We start from the raw sequence: 23286 nt of genomic DNA, 5'->3' as shown, positions 1-23286 counted from the left end.
GGCAGGAGAATTGCCTGAACCCAGGAGGCGGAGGTTGCAGTGAGCCGAGATTGCGCCATTGCACTCCAGCCTGGGTAACAAGGGCAAAACTCCTGCCTCAGCCTCCTGAGTAGCTGGGATTACAGGCACGCACCACCATGCCCAGCTAATTTTTGTATTTTTAGTAGAGACGGGGTTTCACCATGTTGACCAGGATGGTCTCGATCTCTTGACCTAGTGATCCACCCACCTCAGCCTCCCAAAGTGCTGGGATTACAGGCGTGAGCCACCGCGTCCAGCTGGGGACATGAATTTTTACTTGAAATATCTGCATTCCCATTTAAAGTCCCAGGAATCAAACAGACTTAAAAAGTGAAAGATGAACATATTAAGTTCCTTAGTGTTGCAGTCTCATTTTGCTTAGATTGATGTTTCTAATAGGTCTTAGAAGTATTCTAAAGCTGTGTGATGATTTACTTATATTAACGAAATTCACAGTCAAGAGATTCAATTTGAAAGATGCATTCTGCAGTTGTTTATTAGACTGTTTATAGGTCTCTAGAAAAGATTTATATATATAATAGTCTAATAGTTACAGAATGAATCGTTTAATTTTGTTTTCATTTTAAGAAGGCATATCAGAATTCATACTTTCTTAAAGTAAAACCTTGATTTAGCTAAAGGAATATTAGTTCATCATCAAGGTAACTAATAATTATGGAGGATTAAAAACAAAAAACAAAAGAATTATGGAAGATTAGGGATTCTGAAGGTAAGAAAAGAAAGATTCGTGAATCCTTATGCATTCTCATAGAATTATTCTCATAGTCATACAGCCTTCTCTACTTAGGCCTTATTCTTAAAAGAAGTCTTTATACATGGTATACAGTCTTAATTACAGCTAGCCTCTACTTGTAAAGGAAATCCTTAGCCGTCAACTATTTACTGACTTTCTCATATTTGTTATATTCATGCAGTGTCTACTTATTCTTTGTATATGAAAACAGCTTCCATATCAGATAAAGCACTTTATAAAAATGAATTTTCTTATGTGAGATAACTAGGAAATACTACTAATGTTAAAAGAACCAAAACCAAGAAGTAAGTTGATACAAATCAATTTGAACTTTTAATTTTAGAACAACAACAACAAAAAACCAAATACTTATCTTGTTGGGTTTCTCCTTCTGTGGTTAAACCTTCCACAAATCTGACAAATTAAGAATTGGCTCCAAAGATTACTTTTTAAAAATTAATTTCTTCTGCTTGCTATAAGATTTTAAAAGGTAGAATATGAGCTTTGAGAAGAAAGACCTAGGACTTGAGACACTTAAAAGCGTTAAAAGCATTTCAGTTGATGTTATTATGGACTTCCACAGAAATACTATAACTTTGGTAATAACTGTGGATAAACTGAAAACATGGTTCACTTACTTATATCCTGAATATTTTGTTTAAAGAAATTGGGTTCTTAAGACCAAATTATCCACAACTGCAAGATGTAAAAGATACGCTGATGAGTGAAGGAGTGATCATAATGGTTTTCTACTTGCTTATTCAAGAATTTCGTTACCGCTTCTGAAGGTTATGTCAATGAGTAAAATGAAAACTGCTAAGGAATGTAATAACCTTTACTACTGTTGAAAAAGTTTGCAGTTTACTATAAATGGCTTTCATTCATCAAGGGTAGGGAGTTTTAAGTTCTTAGTGGAACTTCCTATGATTATAGTTTGATATACATATGTATAGTAGAAAATTTAGTAAATTCAGTCAGATTTTGGGTTCAGTTCTGCTGCCTGTGTGATACTTTGTAATTTATCTTAATCTTCTATTTTCTAAGATTAGTTTCTCTTTTTGAGTCTTTTCCCTATTTTCCAAGATTATTAATATGTAAGATGATTATTTTATTTTCAACATGTAGCAACTAAAGATATGAGTCTTTTTCATTTTAGGGGACTCTGGTAATTTGAGATAATTATCTGTGTTTTCCTTCTTAGCCTGTGGACATCTCTACAGCAATGAGTGAACGGGCACTTGCTCAGAAAAGACTCAGTGAGAATGCGTTTGACCTTGAAGCCATGAGCATGTTAAATAGAGCTCAGGAAAGGGTACGTAGCAGTTTTTTTTGTTGTTTTTTAAATTTACCTTCAGCTAACTCATGTCAATATACCAGTTTTAATGGCTAAATAAAATTTTTGCTAACTACATGGTTGAGTTGTAACATCATTTACCTTAATTAGCTGTCTTATTTTAAATGAAAGTGGTTTGAGGCCTGATCTTTTATTCGGTAAATGTTTATTCTTTACTATGTGGCAGGAACTGTTTCTTGAGGGGAAAAAAAATAGAAGAATTTCCCTGACCTTACAGTTACAGTTTACAATCTGCTATATAAAAACAACGAAGGGCTTACAACCCTATGAAATGTATAGGTATCAATAGTTGCCATATTTCAGCTGAGAAAACTGAAGTGTAAAGAGTAGTTAAGGCTGGGTGAAGTGGCTCATGCCTGTAATGCCAGCACTTTGGGAGGCCAAGGCAGGTGGATCATCTAAGGTCAGGAGTTCGAGACAACCCTGGCCAAAGTGGTGAAACCCCATCTCTACCACAACTACAAAAATTAGCCGGGTGTGGTGGTGCATGCCTGTAATCCCAGCTACTTGGGAGGCTGAGTCAGGAGGATTGCTTGAACCCACGAGGCGGAAGGTTGCAGTGAGCCGAGATGGCGCCACTGCACTCCAGCCTGGGCAACAGAGTGAGACTCCGCCTCAACAACAACAACAACAACAACAAAGAGTGGTTAGGTGAGATCCACGGTCACACAACTAATTAGTGGGGGATCTGGGATTCAAACCCAAACACTATGAATCTGGAGTCTGTGCTTTTAAAAATGGACAGTTTGTTTCATTTTTACTGTAAGTACATGTTCAGATAGGAAATACATTGCTGACAGTGCAAGATGTTTAGTAAATCTAATTTGTTTGAATGACAGCTGATTCTTTATCACAACAAATGTTGGCGACTGATGTAGTGTACAGGCTTTTGTAAAAAGTTGTTTTGTAGCTGGGTGTGGTGGCTTATGCCTGTAATCCCAGCACTTTGGGAGGCCAAGGTGGGCGAATCACTTCAGGTCAGGAGTTTGAGACCAGCCTGACCAACAGGGAGAAACCCCACTCTACTAAAAATACAAAATTAGCTTGGCATGGTGGCACATGCCTGTAATCCCAGCTACTCAGGAGGCTGAGGCAGGAGAATCATTTGAACCCCAGAGGCAGAGGATGCAGTGAGCTGACATTATGCCATTGCACTCCAGCCTGGGTAACAACCGCGGAACTTGGTCTCAAAATTAATCTCATGTAAAAAAAGATAAGAAAAAATAAATAAAAACAAAAGTTTCATGTATTCAATTGTAGTGTTTCCTATAAATACTCTTTAAATGTGTCATGAATTTACTCTGTATTTATAATGTCTCAAAGGAAGTAATTAAGAATCCAGGCTGTTATGACATGTATTATATTTTATGAGATAGGAAGGGAGGGTGGGGACCCATTGCCATATGAACTTTTTACATTTTTAGTGTATCTATGTGATAGTTTGAAGAATGAGTATTAACAGCTGTGCCTTTTAGTAGCTATGCTTTTAGATACATTTCACAATCTTACTAGGATTTACTAAATGTTGTCAAACTGCTTTAGAAAATTTAGGCATATTTAATGTTAAGTGTGTATGGATTCAAATATTTAAGTCTGCTTTTCAGCCATTTTTACTTCATGAATTATTACCAGTGACGTTTTAATCAGGGAATTTTATATAGTGAACTGAGACCACTACTTTTTTTCAGATTGATGCCTGGGCTCAGCTGAACTCTATTCCTGGCCAGTTCACAGGAAGTACGGGAGTACAGGTTTTGACCCAAGAACAGTTGGCCAATACTGGTGCCCAAGCCTGGATTAAAAAGGTACACAGTATATGCACATATGAAAGTGTTGAACAAAAAGCTTAAATTTTTTGGAAACTGTTTATTAAAACTGCATGAAAAGACCAGTGGCTCTAACCAAAGTTCCTGAGTAAATTTGCTATGTGTATATGCTCCAGGGTGGACACTGAAGACGGACTGGATTCATCAGAAAATGGCAAATGTATAAATATGGCTCAAGAGCCACTCATTTATACGGTTATTTAAAATATTGCTGCTGCTGCTTTTGAAGGGGTGATTTTATTTAACTATATTTTGAACAATAACAGCGTATCAGGTGCTGTTCAGAATATTCCACAGTTCCTGCTGGACTACTAACCTAATCATTTCAAAGCAGTGGTTCTCAAATTTTTCTTCATCATGGGATACTTTATTACAGGTTTATTTTTGGTGGATCACTGCCCCCAAGAGCCCTCTACCACCTTAATTTTCCATTCCTCGATTCTTTTGTCCTCATGCCCCACCCCTTTCATTAGTGCCTGTGCCTTCTTCTAAGATCTCTTGGCCCCTGTTCCTCACTCCTCTTGTGACCTGTAGCCCCAGGTCCCTTTGCTTGTCAGCTGCTGGTTACAGCCAGTGGTTGGGAGGCCCTAGTATTAGCTCTGCATGTTGTGATCTTGCCTTGGGATTGGAAGGCTGAGGGAGGATGGCTGGAGTGGGGTGGGCTGTGGTGAAGGGGATGCGATGGAGATTAATCTGTGGACCACCATTTAGGCCCTAGTGGCCTCTGGTGATCCACACTCAATTTGAGAACCACTAATTTTCATGTAAGACCTAAAATCAAGGGAGAGGATGGACACCTCATGCTACGAAGACGTAGGTGTACCTGGTTTCAGATTCTGCAGTGAGACCTGTGAACTCCACTTACGGCTGCTTCATCATTGGGGGAGTCTTAGGTGGCTAAGAAGGGCACTCTGAAGAAACACGTTCTGGTGAAGGGACAAAACTTGGTTGGATGGGTGATGGGAAATTTATTACAGGGGTACTGGCAGCATAGCAGTGCTGAAACAGGGAGGCCACGTGGTCTAATGGATTGGGAATGTTTCTTTATCCTGTTGTACTCCTGACTGCTTGTGTGATCGTGGGCAAGTAACTCTTTGGAATTTCCGTCTCCCAGGTGTCTAGTGGTAATGAGTAATCTGATGGTTACCTATAGAGAATTGCAGTGAGTGCCAGTGAATGAGCTGAATTTCTGAAAAATGAGACATAGGTTGCTTTGGGTATTTTAATCTTGTAACTTTTTATCAATTTTGTTGTTTATCTTTGTTGATCTTATTAACAAATTAATATGAAACATCATGTATACTCATGCCTGCTTTTTTAGGACAGTAGTTGCACTGATGTGTATAGTGAGTACACAGTCACATTCATTAAGAAATTACAATTTATGTAGTTTGCTGGGGGGGGGGTTGGTTTTAGGAAAAAGGGTGAAAATGTAGCAAAATATTTTAAAGATTGGAATTATCTTGGACTTCTATATTATAAAAAATGGCTTTAGTTTTAATTCTTTAATACTATTTAGTCTTGAAGCCGAGTACTCAGCCAATATTTCAGGAAGTTAGAAATAAAGCTTATGGGTATTAAAATTGGCACATAATACACAGTCATATACACTGCTAGGTAGAGACTTCGAAATGTGCTTCCATTACAAAATTTTGGTATTTATCTAATGATGTGCTGATCTATATATATGTTTATATATTTCTAAACATGTTAATAACTTAAATAACTTTTAAAAAGTGAATCTTTTTCTGATTCGATTGGTTTTCCCCTAAAATAATTACTTCTGGTATTTGTAGTCTTGTAGGCAGTTAACAGACTTTAAGTAGTTTTAAAATGTTTAATAGCACCTTTAAAAAAGGCATTTGTCTTTATATTTTATGTAAGATATACTTTGGGAAGCAAATCATTTTGATCATTTATGAGATAAAGATATGTTCATCAGACCAAATTTTAAATTATAGATAAAAGCAGCACTTATAGGAAAAGATTCATTTGTATAGAATTACTGAAGAATATTTGATGCTAGTATCAACTAAAAAAGAAACTTTTTAAAGTTAAAAATGGGCCATAACATGTACAAGTCATTAGGCAACTGAAAATTTACCATGTATCATCCCTGTTAAATATCACAGATTGTCTACTCATTAAATGTTTAGTTGTGTTTAGAAAAACCTGTCCAAACGATCATTTTGGATTTTCTTCTTTAGTACAGTCCAGCATCCTCATTATGTGTTAAAAAACACATGGAATACCAACATTTCTCTATGTTCTTTCATAGTTTGTTGCAGTATATTTTTAGGTTAAAAAAAGCAAAGTTTTATCAGTATTCTCATTCATCAGTAAAACATTTAAAGTAGTTGGTTTAAATGAACTTTAATTTTCTAGAATGCAATGATTCGGATGTGACCTGATAAATACAGTTTATTATTGTGGTCTCATTAAATTAATCAGCTTTTTAATAAACTGCATACACATTGGAATGAAGAAACAGATGACAATACTAGGGAATGGAAACAAAATTGGAAACCTGGGTTATTTGGGGATTTATATTGTACTCTGCACAGTTGCCCTTTTTTTTAGGAGTGTTCCCTGGAAAAGAGGGATGGATGAACCTGGAAGTAAGTAAAAGACATTCTAGGTGTGTAGCATAAAGGCAGTTAATACCCAAGCATCAGCTTTCTCTTTATACATCTACACTGCATGGCCTGCACCAATTAAGGAACTGAACCAGGGGTATGTTTTTACCTCCACAGCTGCCTCCTTCCATCAGAGCATCTTGATGAACTTAATGTCTAGGCACACATCATTGGCATGTTTTCTCCCCAGCATTTAATTATTAAGCTGGGAAACAAAAGATGATAGTTTTACTACTGCATATAAACATTTTTTTTTTTTTTACATTTAGTGTTAACTTATCAATATAGGAGATGTTAATACATACTATTTCCTGAGCTACCTAAGTTTTTTACTCCCTCTGTTGATAAGTTAATGACTTATGCTATATGTATATTTATGTATATTAGGTAGAGAACATAAAAACAAAATTTAATAACAAGGGGGAAATAAAGCATGATTTGGAGATATGTTTCAGATTTTTAAAAAATGGCCATAAAGATCAACAGTAGAATTTAATACTGTTTGTTATATGTACATGGATGCCCTTTAATAAGAGGCATTGAATATTTCTTAACCTGTAAAAATAATGAACTGCTGACCATGCTAATGTATATACTTGTGCATCTTAGGACATTAAGTGGTTTGCTGCTTTGATGGAAATTATGGTTCAGTGGGTTGGATACGAGAGAGATGATTGTTCACAGAATAACCTGTGAACTTTCACCCCTCTGTATGGAAACTTGTTTCAGGGCCAAATCCTTGTAGCTGTCTTCTTGCCCCGGTCAGTGCCAGCCGTACTATTCACAACACTGCTGCTACCGAGGCCTAGGTATGTAAACATTTAAGGAGTTTTTAAAAGTCTTAACATCAAGCCAGGTTTTAAAAGAATTCAAATTCATTTTGGCATACTTACAGGATATTTTATGTGATTGTTTTGTATTTGTTACTGTGTAAATTTAAAGAGTTTTTTTGTGGTTTTTTTTTTTTGTTTTTTTGTTTTTGGTTTTTTTTTTTTTTTTTTTTTTTTTTTGCTTCTTTAGGGATTTTCTAAGTAAAATATTTATACTTGCTTTATAGTAGAATGGGAAAGAAAACTTTGGATGACAACAGTATGCTTCTTCAGTGTCTAAATTATTTCTAAGTGATTTCTGGGCTTTATTCATAAACTAGGTACACCTGGGACAATTAATATTATTGATTGTTTTAACATTGCCTTCTTTTTATTTTGCAAGCTAAGAAGAGATACGAGTGAACCTAAATAGTGGATGAAAACAGAAGTGTTCTAATTTTTTTGTGTGTGGGGGCACAAGGGCTACTGTTTCAAAACTGCCATTTACTTATCTTATTTGACTTTCAAAATACTATTACATTAATGTGAAACTAATCAGAACAAACACACTACAGTATGTATAAAATATAGAAGAATTCACATTTAATTGCTGTAACAGGTCTAGAAGTAAAATAAGATTCCTCCTTTTAGAAAGTAAACAATGAATTTGTCACCAAGTTCTAACTGTAAAATGGGGACATTTTACCTTTCTTTCTTTGGATAGGATCAGTTCTTAAGAGCAGCCCCAGTAACTGGAGGAATGGGAGCCGTTTTGATGAGAAAAATGGGCTGGAGAGAAGGAGAAGGATTAGGAAAAAACAAAGAAGGCAATAAGGAACCCATCCTAGTTGATTTTAAGACAGACCGAAAAGGTAACAAGTTCTTTTTTGGAATGTTTATTAACACCTCCTTTAACATTACCTTTTATATAACCTTTGAACCCAGTGATCCTGAACTGAAGGCACTTCTTGTCTATATATGCAGCCATTTGTCAGAAAAAACTTTAACCCCTTTTGGAGTTCACAAAATAGTTTTTTTTATATATAACTATGGCTAGAGACACCAGTTTTAACTTTTAAAAGGAAACTTTTGTTATGCTAGTTGCTAAATATGGAAATGTATGTATATCTAATTATATTACTACACCTCCAAATTTAACTAGATTTCATATTTAGAAAACAGGATTTCCATTTTCTTTTATCTTGACAAGGGACTATTCTTATTTCTAGAGTTTGGTTTATTTTTTGTCAGATATTTTAGCCCATCTTCATTATTTCCTATTACAGTGTTTAGTCCTAGATTTCACAAACGCTGTTTGCTTTTTTTTTTCCCTCAAGCTCAGTAGTTGGGTCGGGTTAAAGTATAGTAGACCAACTGCTGACAATAATGTTACTTCTTCCTGTTGCCTTGTGCTAAGGCATCTTGGAAATGTTAGCATTGACTGTATTTTCCTATTACCTTCAGATACCTGGGCAGGGCAGCACTGTGTCATCTATGTCACTCGTATGTAGTTGTTAAGTACCTAATTGGTATATGTGAAATAACTTCTTCCCTTGGAATAATATAAGTGGAATCGCAAGAGGCTGCCAGCTCAGTATGGTTTTTATAACTTGTTTAAGCCTCATTTATAAAAATTGGCAAATATAAAACTGGGACTTATTTTTATCTTTGTAATCAAACAGTAGGTTGAAATTAACTTCAACAGTTAATCTGTGTTAATGAATTTGGAAATGAACCAGCTTTGCACCAAATACTTTGGTTAAGTATTGCACAGTTTCAGGAAGCGTTCTACTTGGAATTGTGGGACATGGCCTGACTGTAAGCTCTTGGAGAACCGCTCATTTCCCAGGATAGGTTTGGAAAAAACCTATGAGCATGGAATTATTTAGCAAAGGTTGAAAAATTTCTTGTAATATACAAGATGAGCATCCCACATCTAGAAACTTAAAATGCTCTAAAACAAAACTTTTTGAGTACTGATACGCTCAAAGGAAATGCTCATTGGTGCACTTTGGATTTCAGTTCTTCAGATTTGGGATGCTTGACCAGTAAAATATAATGCAAATATCTGAAAACCTGGAATCATCCAACGTACTTCTGGTACCAAGCATTTTGGATAAGGAATACTCAGCCTGTGTGTGGGAATTGGGAAAGCAGTGTTTGGGTTTAGCGATATAGCTAATCCCCTTTGTTAATAAAGCCTATGGAGAGGGAGGTTATATAGAAAGGTCATGTTCATATTTTGAGAACATCTTACATTTGTTAGAAGAGAGTTTGCTAGGAAAAAAGGGACCTGTTTTATTTGGAGACAACTGCCTTTTTCCCCTTTTTGGAGGCTTAAAATCCTAACCTTTTTTGGAAGAGTCTTAACTGAGCGTCTTTTGTTTAAGAGACAGTAAATCTGCAGAAATCACTTCCAGTAAATAACCATTACTTTTTTTCTTTTTTGAGACAGTTTCACTCATCGCCCCAGGCTGTCAGTGGCACAATCTTGGCTCACTGCAACCTCCACCTCCTGGGTTCAAGCAATTCTTCTGCTCTAGCCTCCCAAGTAGCTGGGATTACAGGCATCCACCACCATGCCCGGCTAATTTTTGCTTCTTTAGTAGAGACGGGCTTTCACCATGTTAGCCAGGCTGGTTTCAAACTCCTGACCTCAGGTGATCCACCCACCTCAGCCTATGAAAGTGTTGGGATTACAGACGTGAGCCACTGCACCCGGCAGTGACCACTACTTTTTAAACTAATACAGAAACAGACTTGGGAATGTTGGTACTGTTGGCACTTAGTTTGAATGTGTATTTTTGTGTGTATATATAAGATAGTTTTGCTCTTGTCGCACAGGAGTACAGTGGTGCAGTCTCGGCTCACTGTAACCTCTGCCTCCTGGGTTCAAGTGATTCTCCTGCCTCAGCCTTCTGAGTAGCTGGGATTGCAGGCATGGGCCACTGTGCCCAGCCATATTTAAATTTTTGTTTTCTGTTTACATTTGCTATTTGTTACAATTTCTCACACCAAGGTTTATGAATATAAAACATAAATCTATATGCTGAAACACATCAAAAGAGAACAAATAGAAGATTGGTAGAGAAATCAAGTGTAGTAGGAATCCGTTGATTTTATTTGAAGGTATAGATTTTGAGGTTCAGACTCCTACAGTGGGATCTATGTTTTTTTGTATAATAATTTAAAATGGTGCTTTAAGATTCAGTCAACAGTTTTTTTTTTTTTTTAAAGGTCTTGTTGCAGTAGGAGAAAGAGCACAAAAGAGGTCTGGGAACTTCTCTGCTGCAATGAAAGATCTGTCAGGTGAGAGCACATTTTTGACTTTCCTCTTGCCCTAATCCCATCTTGAATTATTTGTTGCAGAAGTTGGTGGAAATAATTTTAAACTGGGTATTTTTCCCCCCTGCAGGCAAGCATCCTGTGTCTGCTTTGATGGAAATCTGTAATAAAAGAAGGTGGCAACCACCTGAATTTCTATTGGTCCATGATAGTGGCCCTGATCATCGCAAACATTTTCTCTTTAGGGTAAATATGAATTTCTGCACTAATTTTACATGTTTATTAATGTGATAACTTAAAGAGGGTGAGGGGTAAACACGATCACAGGATTAAGAAGCTGTTCATGGGTGGGGGTTTGTTATTTGTAGTTAAGTGGTGGGGTTTTTAAACACTCAAGGGTGCTTTAATATGACTTATCAATGTCCAATTTTTTTAAAAATTGGGAAAAAATGGGCAAAATCTAGTAAATAGTTTATTTTCTAGTTGAATGTGGGGACCTAATTTAATAATTTTATCAGTCTTTTTCTCAATTTGGAGATCTGCTCATAATTTGCAGTCCCTTTCCCAAATGATTTGCTTCTTCTGGGTTGAGATTATAATTTGACTTACATCGTATGGGTTTTATATTATTGTAAATTATTTTCTAGCATTTAGTAAAAAAAATACAAAGCTAATAGATATTAAAGTTTGATGCTGTTCTTATTGTATGTTTTTCTTGAATAGGTATTGAGAAATGGAAGCCCTTACCAGCCCAATTGTATGTTTTTCTTGAATAGGTATTGATAAATGGAAGCGCTTACCAGCCCAGCTTTGCCAGCCCTAATAAGAAGCATGCTAAAGCCACAGCAGCTACTGTGGTTCTTCAAGCAATGGGCCTTGTACCAAAGGACCTCATGGCTAATGCCACTTGCTTCAGGAGTGCCTCACGTAGATAGATTGAGGTTTTATAATAATCATTTCAGATAATTTTACTCTGCATCACAATGTATTTCCTCTTTAATGTTGTAAATATTTGGCAATTTAAGACATTGTGTAAAAAGCAATCTGTAAAAACATCTCCAGGCTTTGATTTTTGTACCATGGAAATTGTATTTAACCATACAGGGTTTTGGTATGTTTATATTGTTTACCTTAGTGATGTATTTGTTTAAGTGGCTAACATCCAAACGATTGTTTGAAGGCATCAGTAATCTTCGGTGTGGAATGTTAAATAACGCTTTTATACTGTATTTTGTACTATGATGTAACTCCCCTTCCTTATGGCTAGGCTGCTGTAACACTTGCCTGTAATCAGTGAAGGGCTGTGCACCTTGTACTATTTCACAATGGGTTCTGCTGGACAGATACTGGGCCAGTGTTATTGAGGTAATCGAGCAAGATCTGTTCCACAGGGCTAATGCCACCATCTCCCCTCAAAATTTTGTAGAGGTTATAAAAAGAAAGTGGTATGTTGTGTGATGATCAGCACTAAGTCCTGCATTCCTGTTAAAGCCACTTGGGTCATAAGAAGGGAGTCAAAAATGAAGTCTGACTAGAATTCTATTGCAGAGGCCAAGTACATTTAGTATGGCATTGAGTTGTGATATAGTTTTACTTTGATGTGCATTTTGAATTTCAGCTACACCTAGGTAGACGTAAAATGATAATTAAAATGCTGTAACCAACTTATCTAATAAAATTGGCAACCAGCCACTATTTTGTTGACTCTGAGAAAGTTAAAGTTTATGTTAATTTTTAGGGTCTGATAGAATATTTCATGTGTATTACGGTGGTATTCATATGCTATGTCTCTAAACTTTATTTTCAAAAGCTTAAGGCCCAAATACAAACTTCTCTGGAATAAATGTGGTGTTTTATTTTCTGGATTATAAAGTGAACAAATACTTAGATACTATTATTTCTTTACCCAATGCTTTTGATTTCTAAGCACTTTTATTTTTAAAAAGTGAATTATACAATCCCCACCTACACACGCACATGCACATTAAATACTACTTTGCCATGACAGCTCAGCATACTTCACAATTCTTAACACTATTCTATGTGGAATACAAAATGCCATTTTACCTGAATTAACATGCATTAAAAAAATTTTAGTATATGTGAAAATAAAAATTATAAATCAGTAGGAAAAATATTAAGGTAGAAGCATCAGCAGTCAGCTAGGTCAGTAGAGATGTCTGCATTTTATTTTCTACCTTTATAAAACAAGAACCTACTAACAGTCTTACGGTAAATAGTAAAGTAACATATTTTTGCCCTGATGCCTTTGTCACAAGGCCACGAGATAACTGCTGTGTGTTTAGTCTCAATTTCCTGTTTGCAAGGAAACATTAATTCAGTTTTCTACTCACTATACAATTAGGTTGTGGGGATATAGACACCTCATTTGAGTGATCTGAGTTTTTCATCTTTATATCTAAAAACTAACCTGAAAATAGTAAAAGCAGAAAACACCGATTTAAAATGCTACTGTAATAAAAATATTTATAAACATTTCAGTATTTTAAAGTATATTCCTTTAACTTCAAGAATCTTGAATTTCCTTGCTAGAAGGCTTTTTTCCTCAAAGATTCCTTTTAGGCTTACTTTGGTGTTCAGGATCTCCAATTATAAATGTAGTCTCTCATCACCACATTCCGTAAAGATGATTTCCCAAGTAACGGTATTTCACTAAGTTGCGCCAGAGTCTTAGGGTGCAAACCACAGTTAGTAAGCTCCTTACGAACAACCTCCTGTGGAAATTTGTATAAAAGTCAGTGAAAAGCATATTAGTCTTGAAACACACGAGTTTTAAATAATTACTATGGAGATTGACAAATAAATGGCTCATTTATGTGATTCATCCTATCAACAGAAGACATAAGAATTTTTGTAGTGACAAAATCCCAAAATATTAATGGTTATTTTTATAAGTCTAGCCAACTGAAATGCATGAGACAATTTTAAAGGTCTTAACTCTAAAAATCTAATTATATTCAAAATCAAAGGCAAATATGGTTAAATACTTGACAGTGAATCATGTTTCCCTAAAACTATAAAGGAATCAGGTACTACTGAGTTTTGGATCCAAGAGGACAATGAAAATAAAATTTCCCCTTTCAGTAATGGGAAGTTCCTTAGTCACTGTTAAAATCATACTTGGACTGACGCCAGGCGCCTTGGCTCAAACCTATAATCCCAACACTTTGGGAGGCCAAGGTGGCAGATCACCTGAAGTCAGAAGTTCAAGACCAGCCTGGCCAACATGGTGAAACTCCCCCTCCGTCTCTACTAAAAATAGAAAAAATTGCTGGATATGGTGGCACATGCCTGTAATCCCAGCTACATGGGAGACTGAGGCAGAAGAACTGCTTGAACCCAGGTGGCTGAGGTTGCAGTGAGCCAAGATCGGGCCGCTGCACTCCAGCCTGGGCAACAGAGCAAGACTCCGTCTCAAAAAAGAAAAAATCTGTACTTGGACTCAATTCATGAAAGTTAATTCAACAATTTATGGACATTATTCCTTCCTCTAGTAATTCATAATTGATTTAAGTAAGTTTAATTACTTGAAACACAAAAGTGACTCAGCATAAATGACTCACTTCTTTCCAGCTAGTTTGAGGAAACTACAATGAAAACAGTCTGCTCATAGATGTCTACTTACTGTATTAAGTACTTTGTCCACTGGCAGGCAGATGTTAAATACAGCAGTTGGTTCATGTGGATATAGTAGCGCAGAGAAAGACCCACTCTGTGAAGATTTGAGCAGCATGGTCAGTGAATGCAGGCAATGAGGCATGATAGGACCTGTAATCTCCAAACTAAATTGGTCTCTGTATCCAGAAAGAGCTTGTGTCTTCACATTTACACTTCGTGCCTTCATGAAAATTTAAAGAAAAGGAAAATGATAATCTTTCAACCTTTTTTCTAGCTAAAAATGTGTTCAATACGTTTCCATTTGGGGTTTCCCCTCTTTAACCGTTATGGAACAAAAGTATTTCCCAAGACATCAAAACAATGTTAATGCGAGTAAAAATACTTGGCAAATTTTCAGCATCCTCTCCATATTATCAGATTTTTCAGTTGAAGTATATTCCAGAGAATACCATTTTTTAATATAGTATTTTATCTGATTTAGTAATACGCTGTCAATGCAGACTACCGGAAAAACAAAAATTTAAAATCCATTCAATTCTATTGCTAACATTAACATGTATATTGTATTTACATGTATAATTTGACTTTTACTTATATCTGCCCCAGTTTTTGAGATCTGCTATAATTTAACATTCTTGGCCATGTCCTTTCACTAGTGAAATCAAAATGGAATCAAGCAACTATTTCTTAAGTGTCAAAAAAGGAAATTAACACCACAATGCTTTTCTTCCCAATTACTTTATTGCCAACTGTTACTTTATTCAGTAAGAAAATTTTTGGCCAGGCATGGTGGCTCATGCTTTTAGTAATCCCAGCACTTTGGGAGGCCAAAGCAGGAGGATCGCTTGAGCCCAGGGGTTCCAGACCAGCCTGAGTAACACAGTAAGACCCCATCTCTACAAAAACTTAAAAGTTAGGACAGGCGTGGTGGTTCAAGCCTGTAATCACAGCTCTTTGGGAGGCCAAGGTGGGTGGATCACTTGAGGTTAAAAGTTCAATACCAACCTGGCCAACATGGTGAAACCTCATCTCTACTAAAAATACAAAAAAAAAACAATTAGCCAGGCATGGTGGCGTGCGCCTGTAATCCCAGCTACTCAGGAGGCTGACGCAGGAGAATCACTTGAACCCAGGAGGCAGAGGCTGCAGTCTGCCGACATCATGCCACTACACTCCAGCCTAAGTGACAGAGTGGACAAAAGAAAAAAAAAAAAAATTAGCAAGGCATGGTGGTAAGCACCTGTGGTCCCAGCTACTTGAGAGGCTGAGGTAGGAATGTCTCTTGAACCCAGATGGTTGAGGTTGCAGTGAATTGTGCCATTGCACTCCAGCAAGACTTTGTCTCCTCAACCAAAAAAACACATTCATATAATTTAAAAAGAGGCCAGGTGCAGTGGCTCACATCTGTAATCCCAACACTTTTGGGAGACCGAGGTGGGTGGATCACTTGAGGTCAGGAGTTGGAGACCAGCCTGGTCAACATGGTGAAACCCCATCTCTACTAAAAATACAAAAATTAGCTGGTTGTGGTGGCACCTGCCTGTAATTCCAGCTATTTGGGAGGCTGAGGCAGGAGAATCCCTTGAACCTGGGAGTCAGAGGTTGCAGTGTGTCGAGATCGCACCACTGCACTCCAGCCTGCTGACAGAGCGAGACTCCCTCTCCAAAAACAAACAAGAAAAAACAAAACAAAAAGCTGGGTGTGGTGTGTGCCTATAATCCCAGCTACTCAGGAGGCTGAGGCACGGTACAAGAATCATTTGAACAGGGGAAGCAGAGGTTGCACTGAGCTGAGATTACCCCACTACATTCTGTCTAGTTAGGATAGCAGAGCAAGACTCCATTAAAAAAAAAAAAAGATTTTATATAATTTATATATTTTCACATAATTTCTTTGATGTAACTGTCTTATGTCAAAGTTTGTTTTCTTAATGGGAGGAAAGCAAAAGCAAAATATGTACCAAGTAAAAATGCTAGAAGTTTTTTTTTTTAATCAAGAATTTATCCTATCAAACAAAGTAAAGTACTTCTTAAAAGCTAGGTTATGGAGGTTTTTATTACCTTAAGCATTTGCATTGTGGCACCTCGGAAAGCAACAGGAGATAAAAGGGTTGGCGGAAGTCCTGCCTGTGGACCTGAGGTAGCAACTAAACTCTTACAGTTGATCAAAAAATTGAGCAATGTAAAGGTGTTGATTCCTTTCACCAACGCAACAGACTCAGGTCTGTGATCCATTTGTACTTCATGTTTCTCTTTACGACTGAAGATGACAATCAAGGAAATTGCAAAAGCAAATCCCACCTACTGTGGAAAGCAGTTATCTCGATTCTGAATCACCTGAGACCCCTTTTCTCCATAATGAAATGGAAATACTCTTGCTACCTCTCTTTACTCAATCATTAAGGCATATATTTCAATCAAAATGTTAATCTAAATTTGCTACAAACTGACACCTAAACATAATTTCTTCTATAGTCAAAACACACCTATTCTCCCACAATCACAATTGAACGTTTTGATTAAAAAAGGTTTCATAGTTCACCATTTACTGATACTCAGGGGCTTGTTATTAAATATTACAATGGAAAATTAGTTTTAATATAATCTGAAGATAATTTAAGATTATAGTCACATAAAACTGCCAATGTTAAACTTCTCACTAACGTCATTCAATGAAAATTAATTCTAGTTAACAGCAACTGAAAGGATACAGCTTGATAGAAAGTATGTCTGGCTTTTTAATTTCATCTTGCACTCCCATCTCTTCCAGCCAGGAAAAACTTTCCTCTTCGTCCTCATCACTGATGACTTGCTCCCTAGGAAATTGCTGTAGTTAGAGTCTCTATTTCACAAAGTACTCCTGTACAAATCTATTTCATGGGTCTGTAAGTCACTGGATGACATAAAAAGTTATTTTAATCACATACTCCCCATATCCCAAGCTTGTTTCAGATGCTGTCTCCTTTTTATGGCCATTTTCTTTTATTAAAGGCAGAGAAAATTCAATACCTATATGAGGAAAAAAAAATGTAACTGAGTTTTCATTAAAAGTATTTAACAGGCATGCTGTACTTTTCGAGTGTACAAAATATGAAACGTGAGTTTTTACAAATGATCTATTAAGGCAGTAGTTTTCAAACTTTCTTGACACAGTACATACACACATAAAAACATATCTCCTTGAAAGAGGTTCGGGAAACAACACATACATGTAATGTAATACTCTTTCATAAATTATATTGTATTCTAGTTCACTTTTTGAAAAAGTAATGATTGGGTCCACTAAATAGATTTCATGATCCACTAATGGGTTGACTCAGTTTGAAAATTATGTTATTAAAGGAGTAGCTGGTACTATAGAAGAAGTTCTAGAAGAGTGTATATAGTGACTATCTGGCCCAATATATGTTTTATTTTAGAGATCAAAGAAGGGAAAAATATGTATAAGGAACAGTTTAAATCAGGTGTCCCCAATCCCAGGACTGTGGATTGGTACTGGCCTGTAGCCTGTTAGAAACTGGTCTGCACAGCAGGTGAGCGACTGGCGATGGATCATTACTGCCTGAGTTCCACCTCCTGTCACATCAGTGGTTGCATTAGATTCTCACAGGGGTGCAAACCCTATTCTGCGCATGTGAGACATCTAGGTTGTGCATTCCTTAGAAGAATGATGGTCTGATGTGGAACAGTTTCATCCCGACACCATCCTCCCCTCACCCATGAAACTGGTCCCTAGTGCCAAAAAGTTTGGGGACTGCTGGATTAAATAATTGCGGGGGAGAGGGAGGGAACCAGAAATAAATCACATGTTTCTTAGTGTTGCTAACCAACTGGTAAAAGGCATTTTAAATTTAAATAGCTTTTAGGCTAAAATAGGGTTACTATATACTACAGTATCCTTATTTTAAACCTAAACTTTACCTTCATTTCTCATAGCTTCTCTTAAACCTCGAGTTGTAGGAGATATAAGAGCTGTGATTAAGTCATTTCCAGCTAATCCTGCTGCTCGGAACAGGACCGTAAACTGATAGGTGCAAACGTAGAAATAGGGGCAAAGTTTTGTCTTCAGCAGATTATATAGAGAAGTAAAGCTCACAGACCTATGAAGTAAAAAAATTTTCTTTAGGTATTATTAAACATTTAATGCAATGTTTATAATTTAATTCTGTATAATCTAGTTTGAGACCTGTTTTAAAACACAACACAAATATTTTAGATACTGGTCTGAATTTTTGTGGTTACATATGACTTAGCTTTAAAGGACTGAAAATGGTTATAGGGACTTGCTGATGATTTCTCAATACTTTAACAGTGTATACGACTTAAACAGTTATTTTTTCTTTAAACAAAACTTAACTGAGAATTGCTTGCTGACTTTCTCTAAGCCGCTGATAAGAAAGGAAGCAGACACTGACAAGAAATAGCATTAAAGAATTAGGTCTGTCTGTATATATTTAACAAACACTTATATACATTCTACAACTGCGTAAAGAATGAGTAGCAGCTTAAAAAAAAAAGTAAACAGTTTAAATGTTAATAGGTTCAGATAAAATTCACAAGGACACAGATATCCTTCTGCCATTAATCTATCCAGTCACAAATATGATAAACAGAGAATACTGCTAAAATGAAAATTCACTATTGAATTACACAGGCTTTTCTTACTAATCTTACCAGTCACTCATTAAAACATGCTGCAGGGTTGCATCATTTGACCAAGGACTTGTCTTTCCAGTCATTTTTCTATCAGCTCCAATACGAGGGAACAGTGGTAGCCAAGGTAAAGCAGGGTGGAGCCAATAGACAAGGCTCTGCTGGAAGGTACAACGGAGCTCAGTGGAGAGTTTGGGATCCTAAAATCCAGAGGTGACAGTGGGCAGTTTTTGCCCCTTGAGAAATATAGAATTTCATTAAAGATACACTGAATAGCTAAACACTTAGGTCTAAGAATCTTTATTGTTTACTATAGAAACGCATTAGTAACTGTTACAGGAACTAAAACATAGTTTATCTTTATTTGGGCCAGATGTAATGTTAAACCATATTATAGAGCATTTAAACACAGATGGGAACATGTGCCTGTCTCTACCACCCTTAAGGACAATGACTACCTTTTTTATCATTAGGAGTAGGGGTGGGCATGTGTGTGTAGGTAACACTATGTCCAACCCTCTCTCCAAAATGCCGTTTTAAAAGTAGTCAGCAAACACTAATACAGCAAATCACAAATCATCCTAATCTATTTATTGAAAAGATGTATATACCAAGACCTCTTTCAGGATAATCCTTTTTAACCTAGTTTGAGACTGAGATTTAAAAAAATAGATTTTAAGACAGTCTCACTGTGTCACCAAGGCTAAAGTACAGTGGCGCAATCAGCTCATGCAGCCTTGACCTCCCAGGCTTAAATGATCCTCCCAACTCAGCCTCCCAAGTAGCTGGAACTACAGGCACCCACTGCCATGCTCAGCTAATTTAATTGTAGAGATGGGGTCTCACTACATTGCTCATGCTGGTCTCAGGTAATCCTCCCACCTCACTCTCCCAAAGTACTGAGATTACAGGCGTGGGCTATTGTGCCCAGCTTCCTAGTTTGAGTTGATGCTTTAAAATAATCAAAATGTATTTCTCTAAAACCATTCTAGAACTCACAAACTCCACTAAATTTATAAAAGACCATTACGCAGGCAAGAAAATCGGTAAATCCATCAGTCCTTGCACTCCCACCCAATTGCTTTCCATTTCTTTGTATTTCTTTCTCAAAAAGCCATACCAAAAAATAAATAATTATTGCCTGCAACACTGATTAATTTGCAGGACAAGTCTCTAAATTTATGAGCTGTTACTCAATCTGACTTAAAAAAAAAAAAAAAGTATGAAAGCACCACAAGCACCATTTGGGAAAGACAGTATTTCCTAAGTCTTTGTATCTTTAAACGTCCAAAGAAAAACTTAATGGAAGGCAGTATCTCTGCTATTTTGCAAAGGAGAGCATTTCACACTTACTTTGTTATTTTAACACATAACTATTTTATTTCAGAATTACCTGTATACTTTTAGGCAATGTAACTTCTATTGCCCTACAATGCTGGACAAGACCTTGAGCCTCTTCCTGTGCTTTCAAATGATCTGCCCAGGTAAAGGGTTCAGAAGAGGTGAAAAGGAGTCGGGTTTTAATACTCCAGTCCACAGGTAGCTCAGTACTTTTTGAGGATGGAATATCAGACTCGGAGAATGATACACGTGGAGTCTTTACAAAACAAAGAATGCAAAAATTAGTCGAGTACCAAGAAAAAAACCTTTAACCTAAAGATTTTTATAAGCTAACATACTCATCACTGAAAAGTCTAAATTATTTAAGCTGTATAATACCATGAAAAATATATTACACACTGTAAAAAAAAGCCTGAAAGGAGTCACACTAAACTTTTAACAGTGGTTACCTGTGGGAAGCGGAAATTTGCTGCTTTGGGAGATGGGGGTGGAGGGCAGATTTTACTGTCTAGTTTATACAGTTCTTTATGGTAGTACAGATGCTTGCATTAAAGTAGAAATATTCCAAGTGGTTAAACATTTTCGATCTTTTAAACCTTTGAAACTGCATCCAGGGCTAACAAAGTCCATATTTAAGAAACATTTCCTGACTTCAAATGTTTCCCCTCAACCTGTCTGCTGTGCTTTCAGGTCAACATTCTCCACAATTCAAGGATTTTTTTTTTTTTTTTTTTTTTTTTAAATTGGGACAGAGTCTCGCTCTCTGTTGCCTAGGCTGGAGTGCAGTGGTCCGATTTCGGCTCATTGCCAACCTCTTTTGCTTGGGTTCAAGCGATTCTGGTGCCTCAGCCTCCAGAGTAACTAGGACTACAGGCATGCACACCACCACACCTGGCTAATTTTTTTGTATTTTTAGTAGAGATGGGGTTTCACAATGTTGGCCAGGCTGTTCTCGAACTCCTGATCACAGGTGATCCACCTGCCTCGGCCTCCCAAAGTGCTGGTTTTACAGACATGAGCCACCGTGCCCCATCAAGGATTCTTTTATAACACAATAAAATATCAGAGAAGGAGGAACTATCTTTGACAGAACATAGTAAGGTCACTTATTTACAAGAGAAACTGGGTCTTGTGAACTCTTCTAGCCTGTTCCCATTAGAACAAACTGCATTTATCAAACTACACAGCACAACAGCAGCAGTTGGGGAATGAAAACGTGTGTGCGTGTTAGGGAAGGGGAGCAACGAGGTTCGGTGCTATGCCACAATCTGGGGAAGTGGGCCATGACAGCTGGTTTTTGAGTGATAAGCTGGAGAAGTCAACTGACCAAAGAAGAGTGTTAAAAACTGTTAGAGGGTAAAAAACCCCCACGTCTATCAGACCTATTTTAGCACCAGCTACCTTTACAGTTATCATCATTGTATCAAACCAACTCCTTTACCTTAGCTGATGCCGTATTTTCATCCCTAGTAGAGATGATCAAGCCTCTCTGTAAAATTACTTTCTAAGCAAAATGCTTCTGAGAAGTATAAATTTATTTTTAAAAATAGACTCAAATCCTAGCTAGGAAAAAAAAAGTTTATACAAACATTCTAACGATATTTAAAAAGTATTACCTGGGGTAATTCAGTAACAGTTGTTCTTTCAGGAAACTTTTCTTCCCATAGCACATCATTTTCTTGATTAGAATCTAAAAACTGAGGTTAAAAATATTGTCCTTTTAAAATGTAAAGGATGCTGAAGTTTGCGTTAAATACGTACGGAGCCTCACCTGGCATACACGTTTCTCAATAAATGCAAGAGCACCCAAACTCACACGCACCCCATCCAAGCTATGAGTTTCACTTCAGTTTTGTGTCTGAACTTTAGTATCAAAATTGAGGGGAACAAGAGACGGTTTTTCACACCGAAAGATCCAAAAGGCTTAGGGTAAGACAAATGCTAGTGAATTCTGCCCCCACAAAACCTCAACATTCCCCAATCCCCAGAATAATGTGGAGTGCGTGAGAGGAAGGAGGCCCTGAATCACGGGGGAAGCTCGCCACCTGTCCCATAAACAGCGTCCTTACAAGATGGGGGCTCTCAGGGTTTTTCGAGCTTTCTTCCAACACACCTCTAAGACCCCTCCAAGAGGCTCCGCGCTGCCCTCCGGCGCCCCTCACTTTCCTCGGGAACGCGTCCGGTGGACACAGCCCGCAGCGGGGCAGGCGGGCGCGCGCTCTTCCCACAAACCCGGCCTTGCGGGAGCCGCGGCTCCCAGCGCGGGGCACCCTAAGGCTACGGACGGCCGAAGTCTTCGCGCCCATTTCCTTGCCTCGAAGGCGAGGACTTTCCATCCCCGATTCACAGCTGGCTCAACCCACGAAAGACAAGAGACCGTCAGCGGCCAGGCTCCGAGACACTCACCCGGCCCGGCGCCTCCGGCTGGTCGCGGGCAGGCCCGTCGGGGGGGCTCCGCGGCGACCTGCGGTCGGTTGTCCAGGCGGGCGAAGGGGTTCCTCCGGGCTGCTGCCGGGCCGCCGCCACCTCTGCCCCCAGCGGCAGGGAAAGGGCGAAGGGCCAGTCCGGCCGCCAGGGCGGCTCGGCGGGCTGCCGCCTCCGGCAGCTCACGGGGCGGGGAGGCAGCAGCCCCACGACTCCGGGCCCTTTTCCGTCGGAGCCGCACTACCTCCGGCGGCTTTTGGAAGCCCGGTAAGTAGCCGGGCACGGAAAGGGCCATGACGAGCGGCGGCTGAGGACTGCTGGCCGCCCCGCAGAGACTTCCCGCGCGCGCCGGGCCCGCCCCCGACGTGGCGCCGCGCCGAGGTCCGGCCCCCGACGCGGCCCCGCCCCCACGGGTTCTTAGCAGAGCATGCGCGGCGGCAGCCTGCGAAACCCGCTACGCAGCCGCGTGGCCGCCACCACCCGCTGGCCCAGCGGTGACCCTGCCCTGGCGTTGCTCCAGGGTCCTCGGCCAAAGTCCAGTCGC

At 38.3% G+C, this 23286-nt stretch overlaps 2 protein-coding genes across 2 annotated transcripts in view; one reads left to right on the top strand and one right to left on the bottom strand.

Moving 5' to 3' along the window:
• The window catches only part of SON (SON DNA and RNA binding protein), a 34234-nt gene extending 21839 nt beyond the window's left edge, over positions 1–12395 (top strand). The window contains 6 exon segments of the mRNA XM_032276599.1: positions 1977–2087; positions 3818–3934; positions 8125–8272; positions 10638–10709; positions 10816–10931; positions 11462–12395. Coding sequence (XP_032132490.1) covers positions 1977–2087; positions 3818–3934; positions 8125–8272; positions 10638–10709; positions 10816–10931; positions 11462–11620 — 723 coding nt within the window. The 3' untranslated portion in view covers positions 11621–12395.
• Positions 12396–12515: 120 nt separating this feature from the next.
• On the bottom strand, positions 12516–23104 carry DONSON (DNA replication fork stabilization factor DONSON). Its single transcript, XM_032276614.1, is given in 11 exon segments — positions 12516–13420; positions 14332–14544; positions 16386–16584; positions 17036–17140; positions 17252–17333; positions 18246–18424; positions 18999–19177; positions 20371–20574; positions 21935–22015; positions 22725–22769; positions 22771–23104. Coding segments are annotated over 11 exon segments (1692 nt in total). The 5' UTR covers positions 23038–23104; the 3' UTR covers positions 12516–13282.
• Positions 23105–23286: the final 182 nt, after the last annotated feature.

Source organism: Sapajus apella, unplaced genomic scaffold (assembly GCF_009761245.1).
Source record: "Sapajus apella isolate SASKATOON/1434 unplaced genomic scaffold, GSC_monkey_1.0 scaffold8, whole genome shotgun sequence".
NCBI classification, from domain to species: domain Eukaryota; kingdom Metazoa; phylum Chordata; class Mammalia; order Primates; family Cebidae; genus Sapajus; species Sapajus apella.
This window is presented reverse-complemented; position numbering and strand designations above follow the sequence as displayed.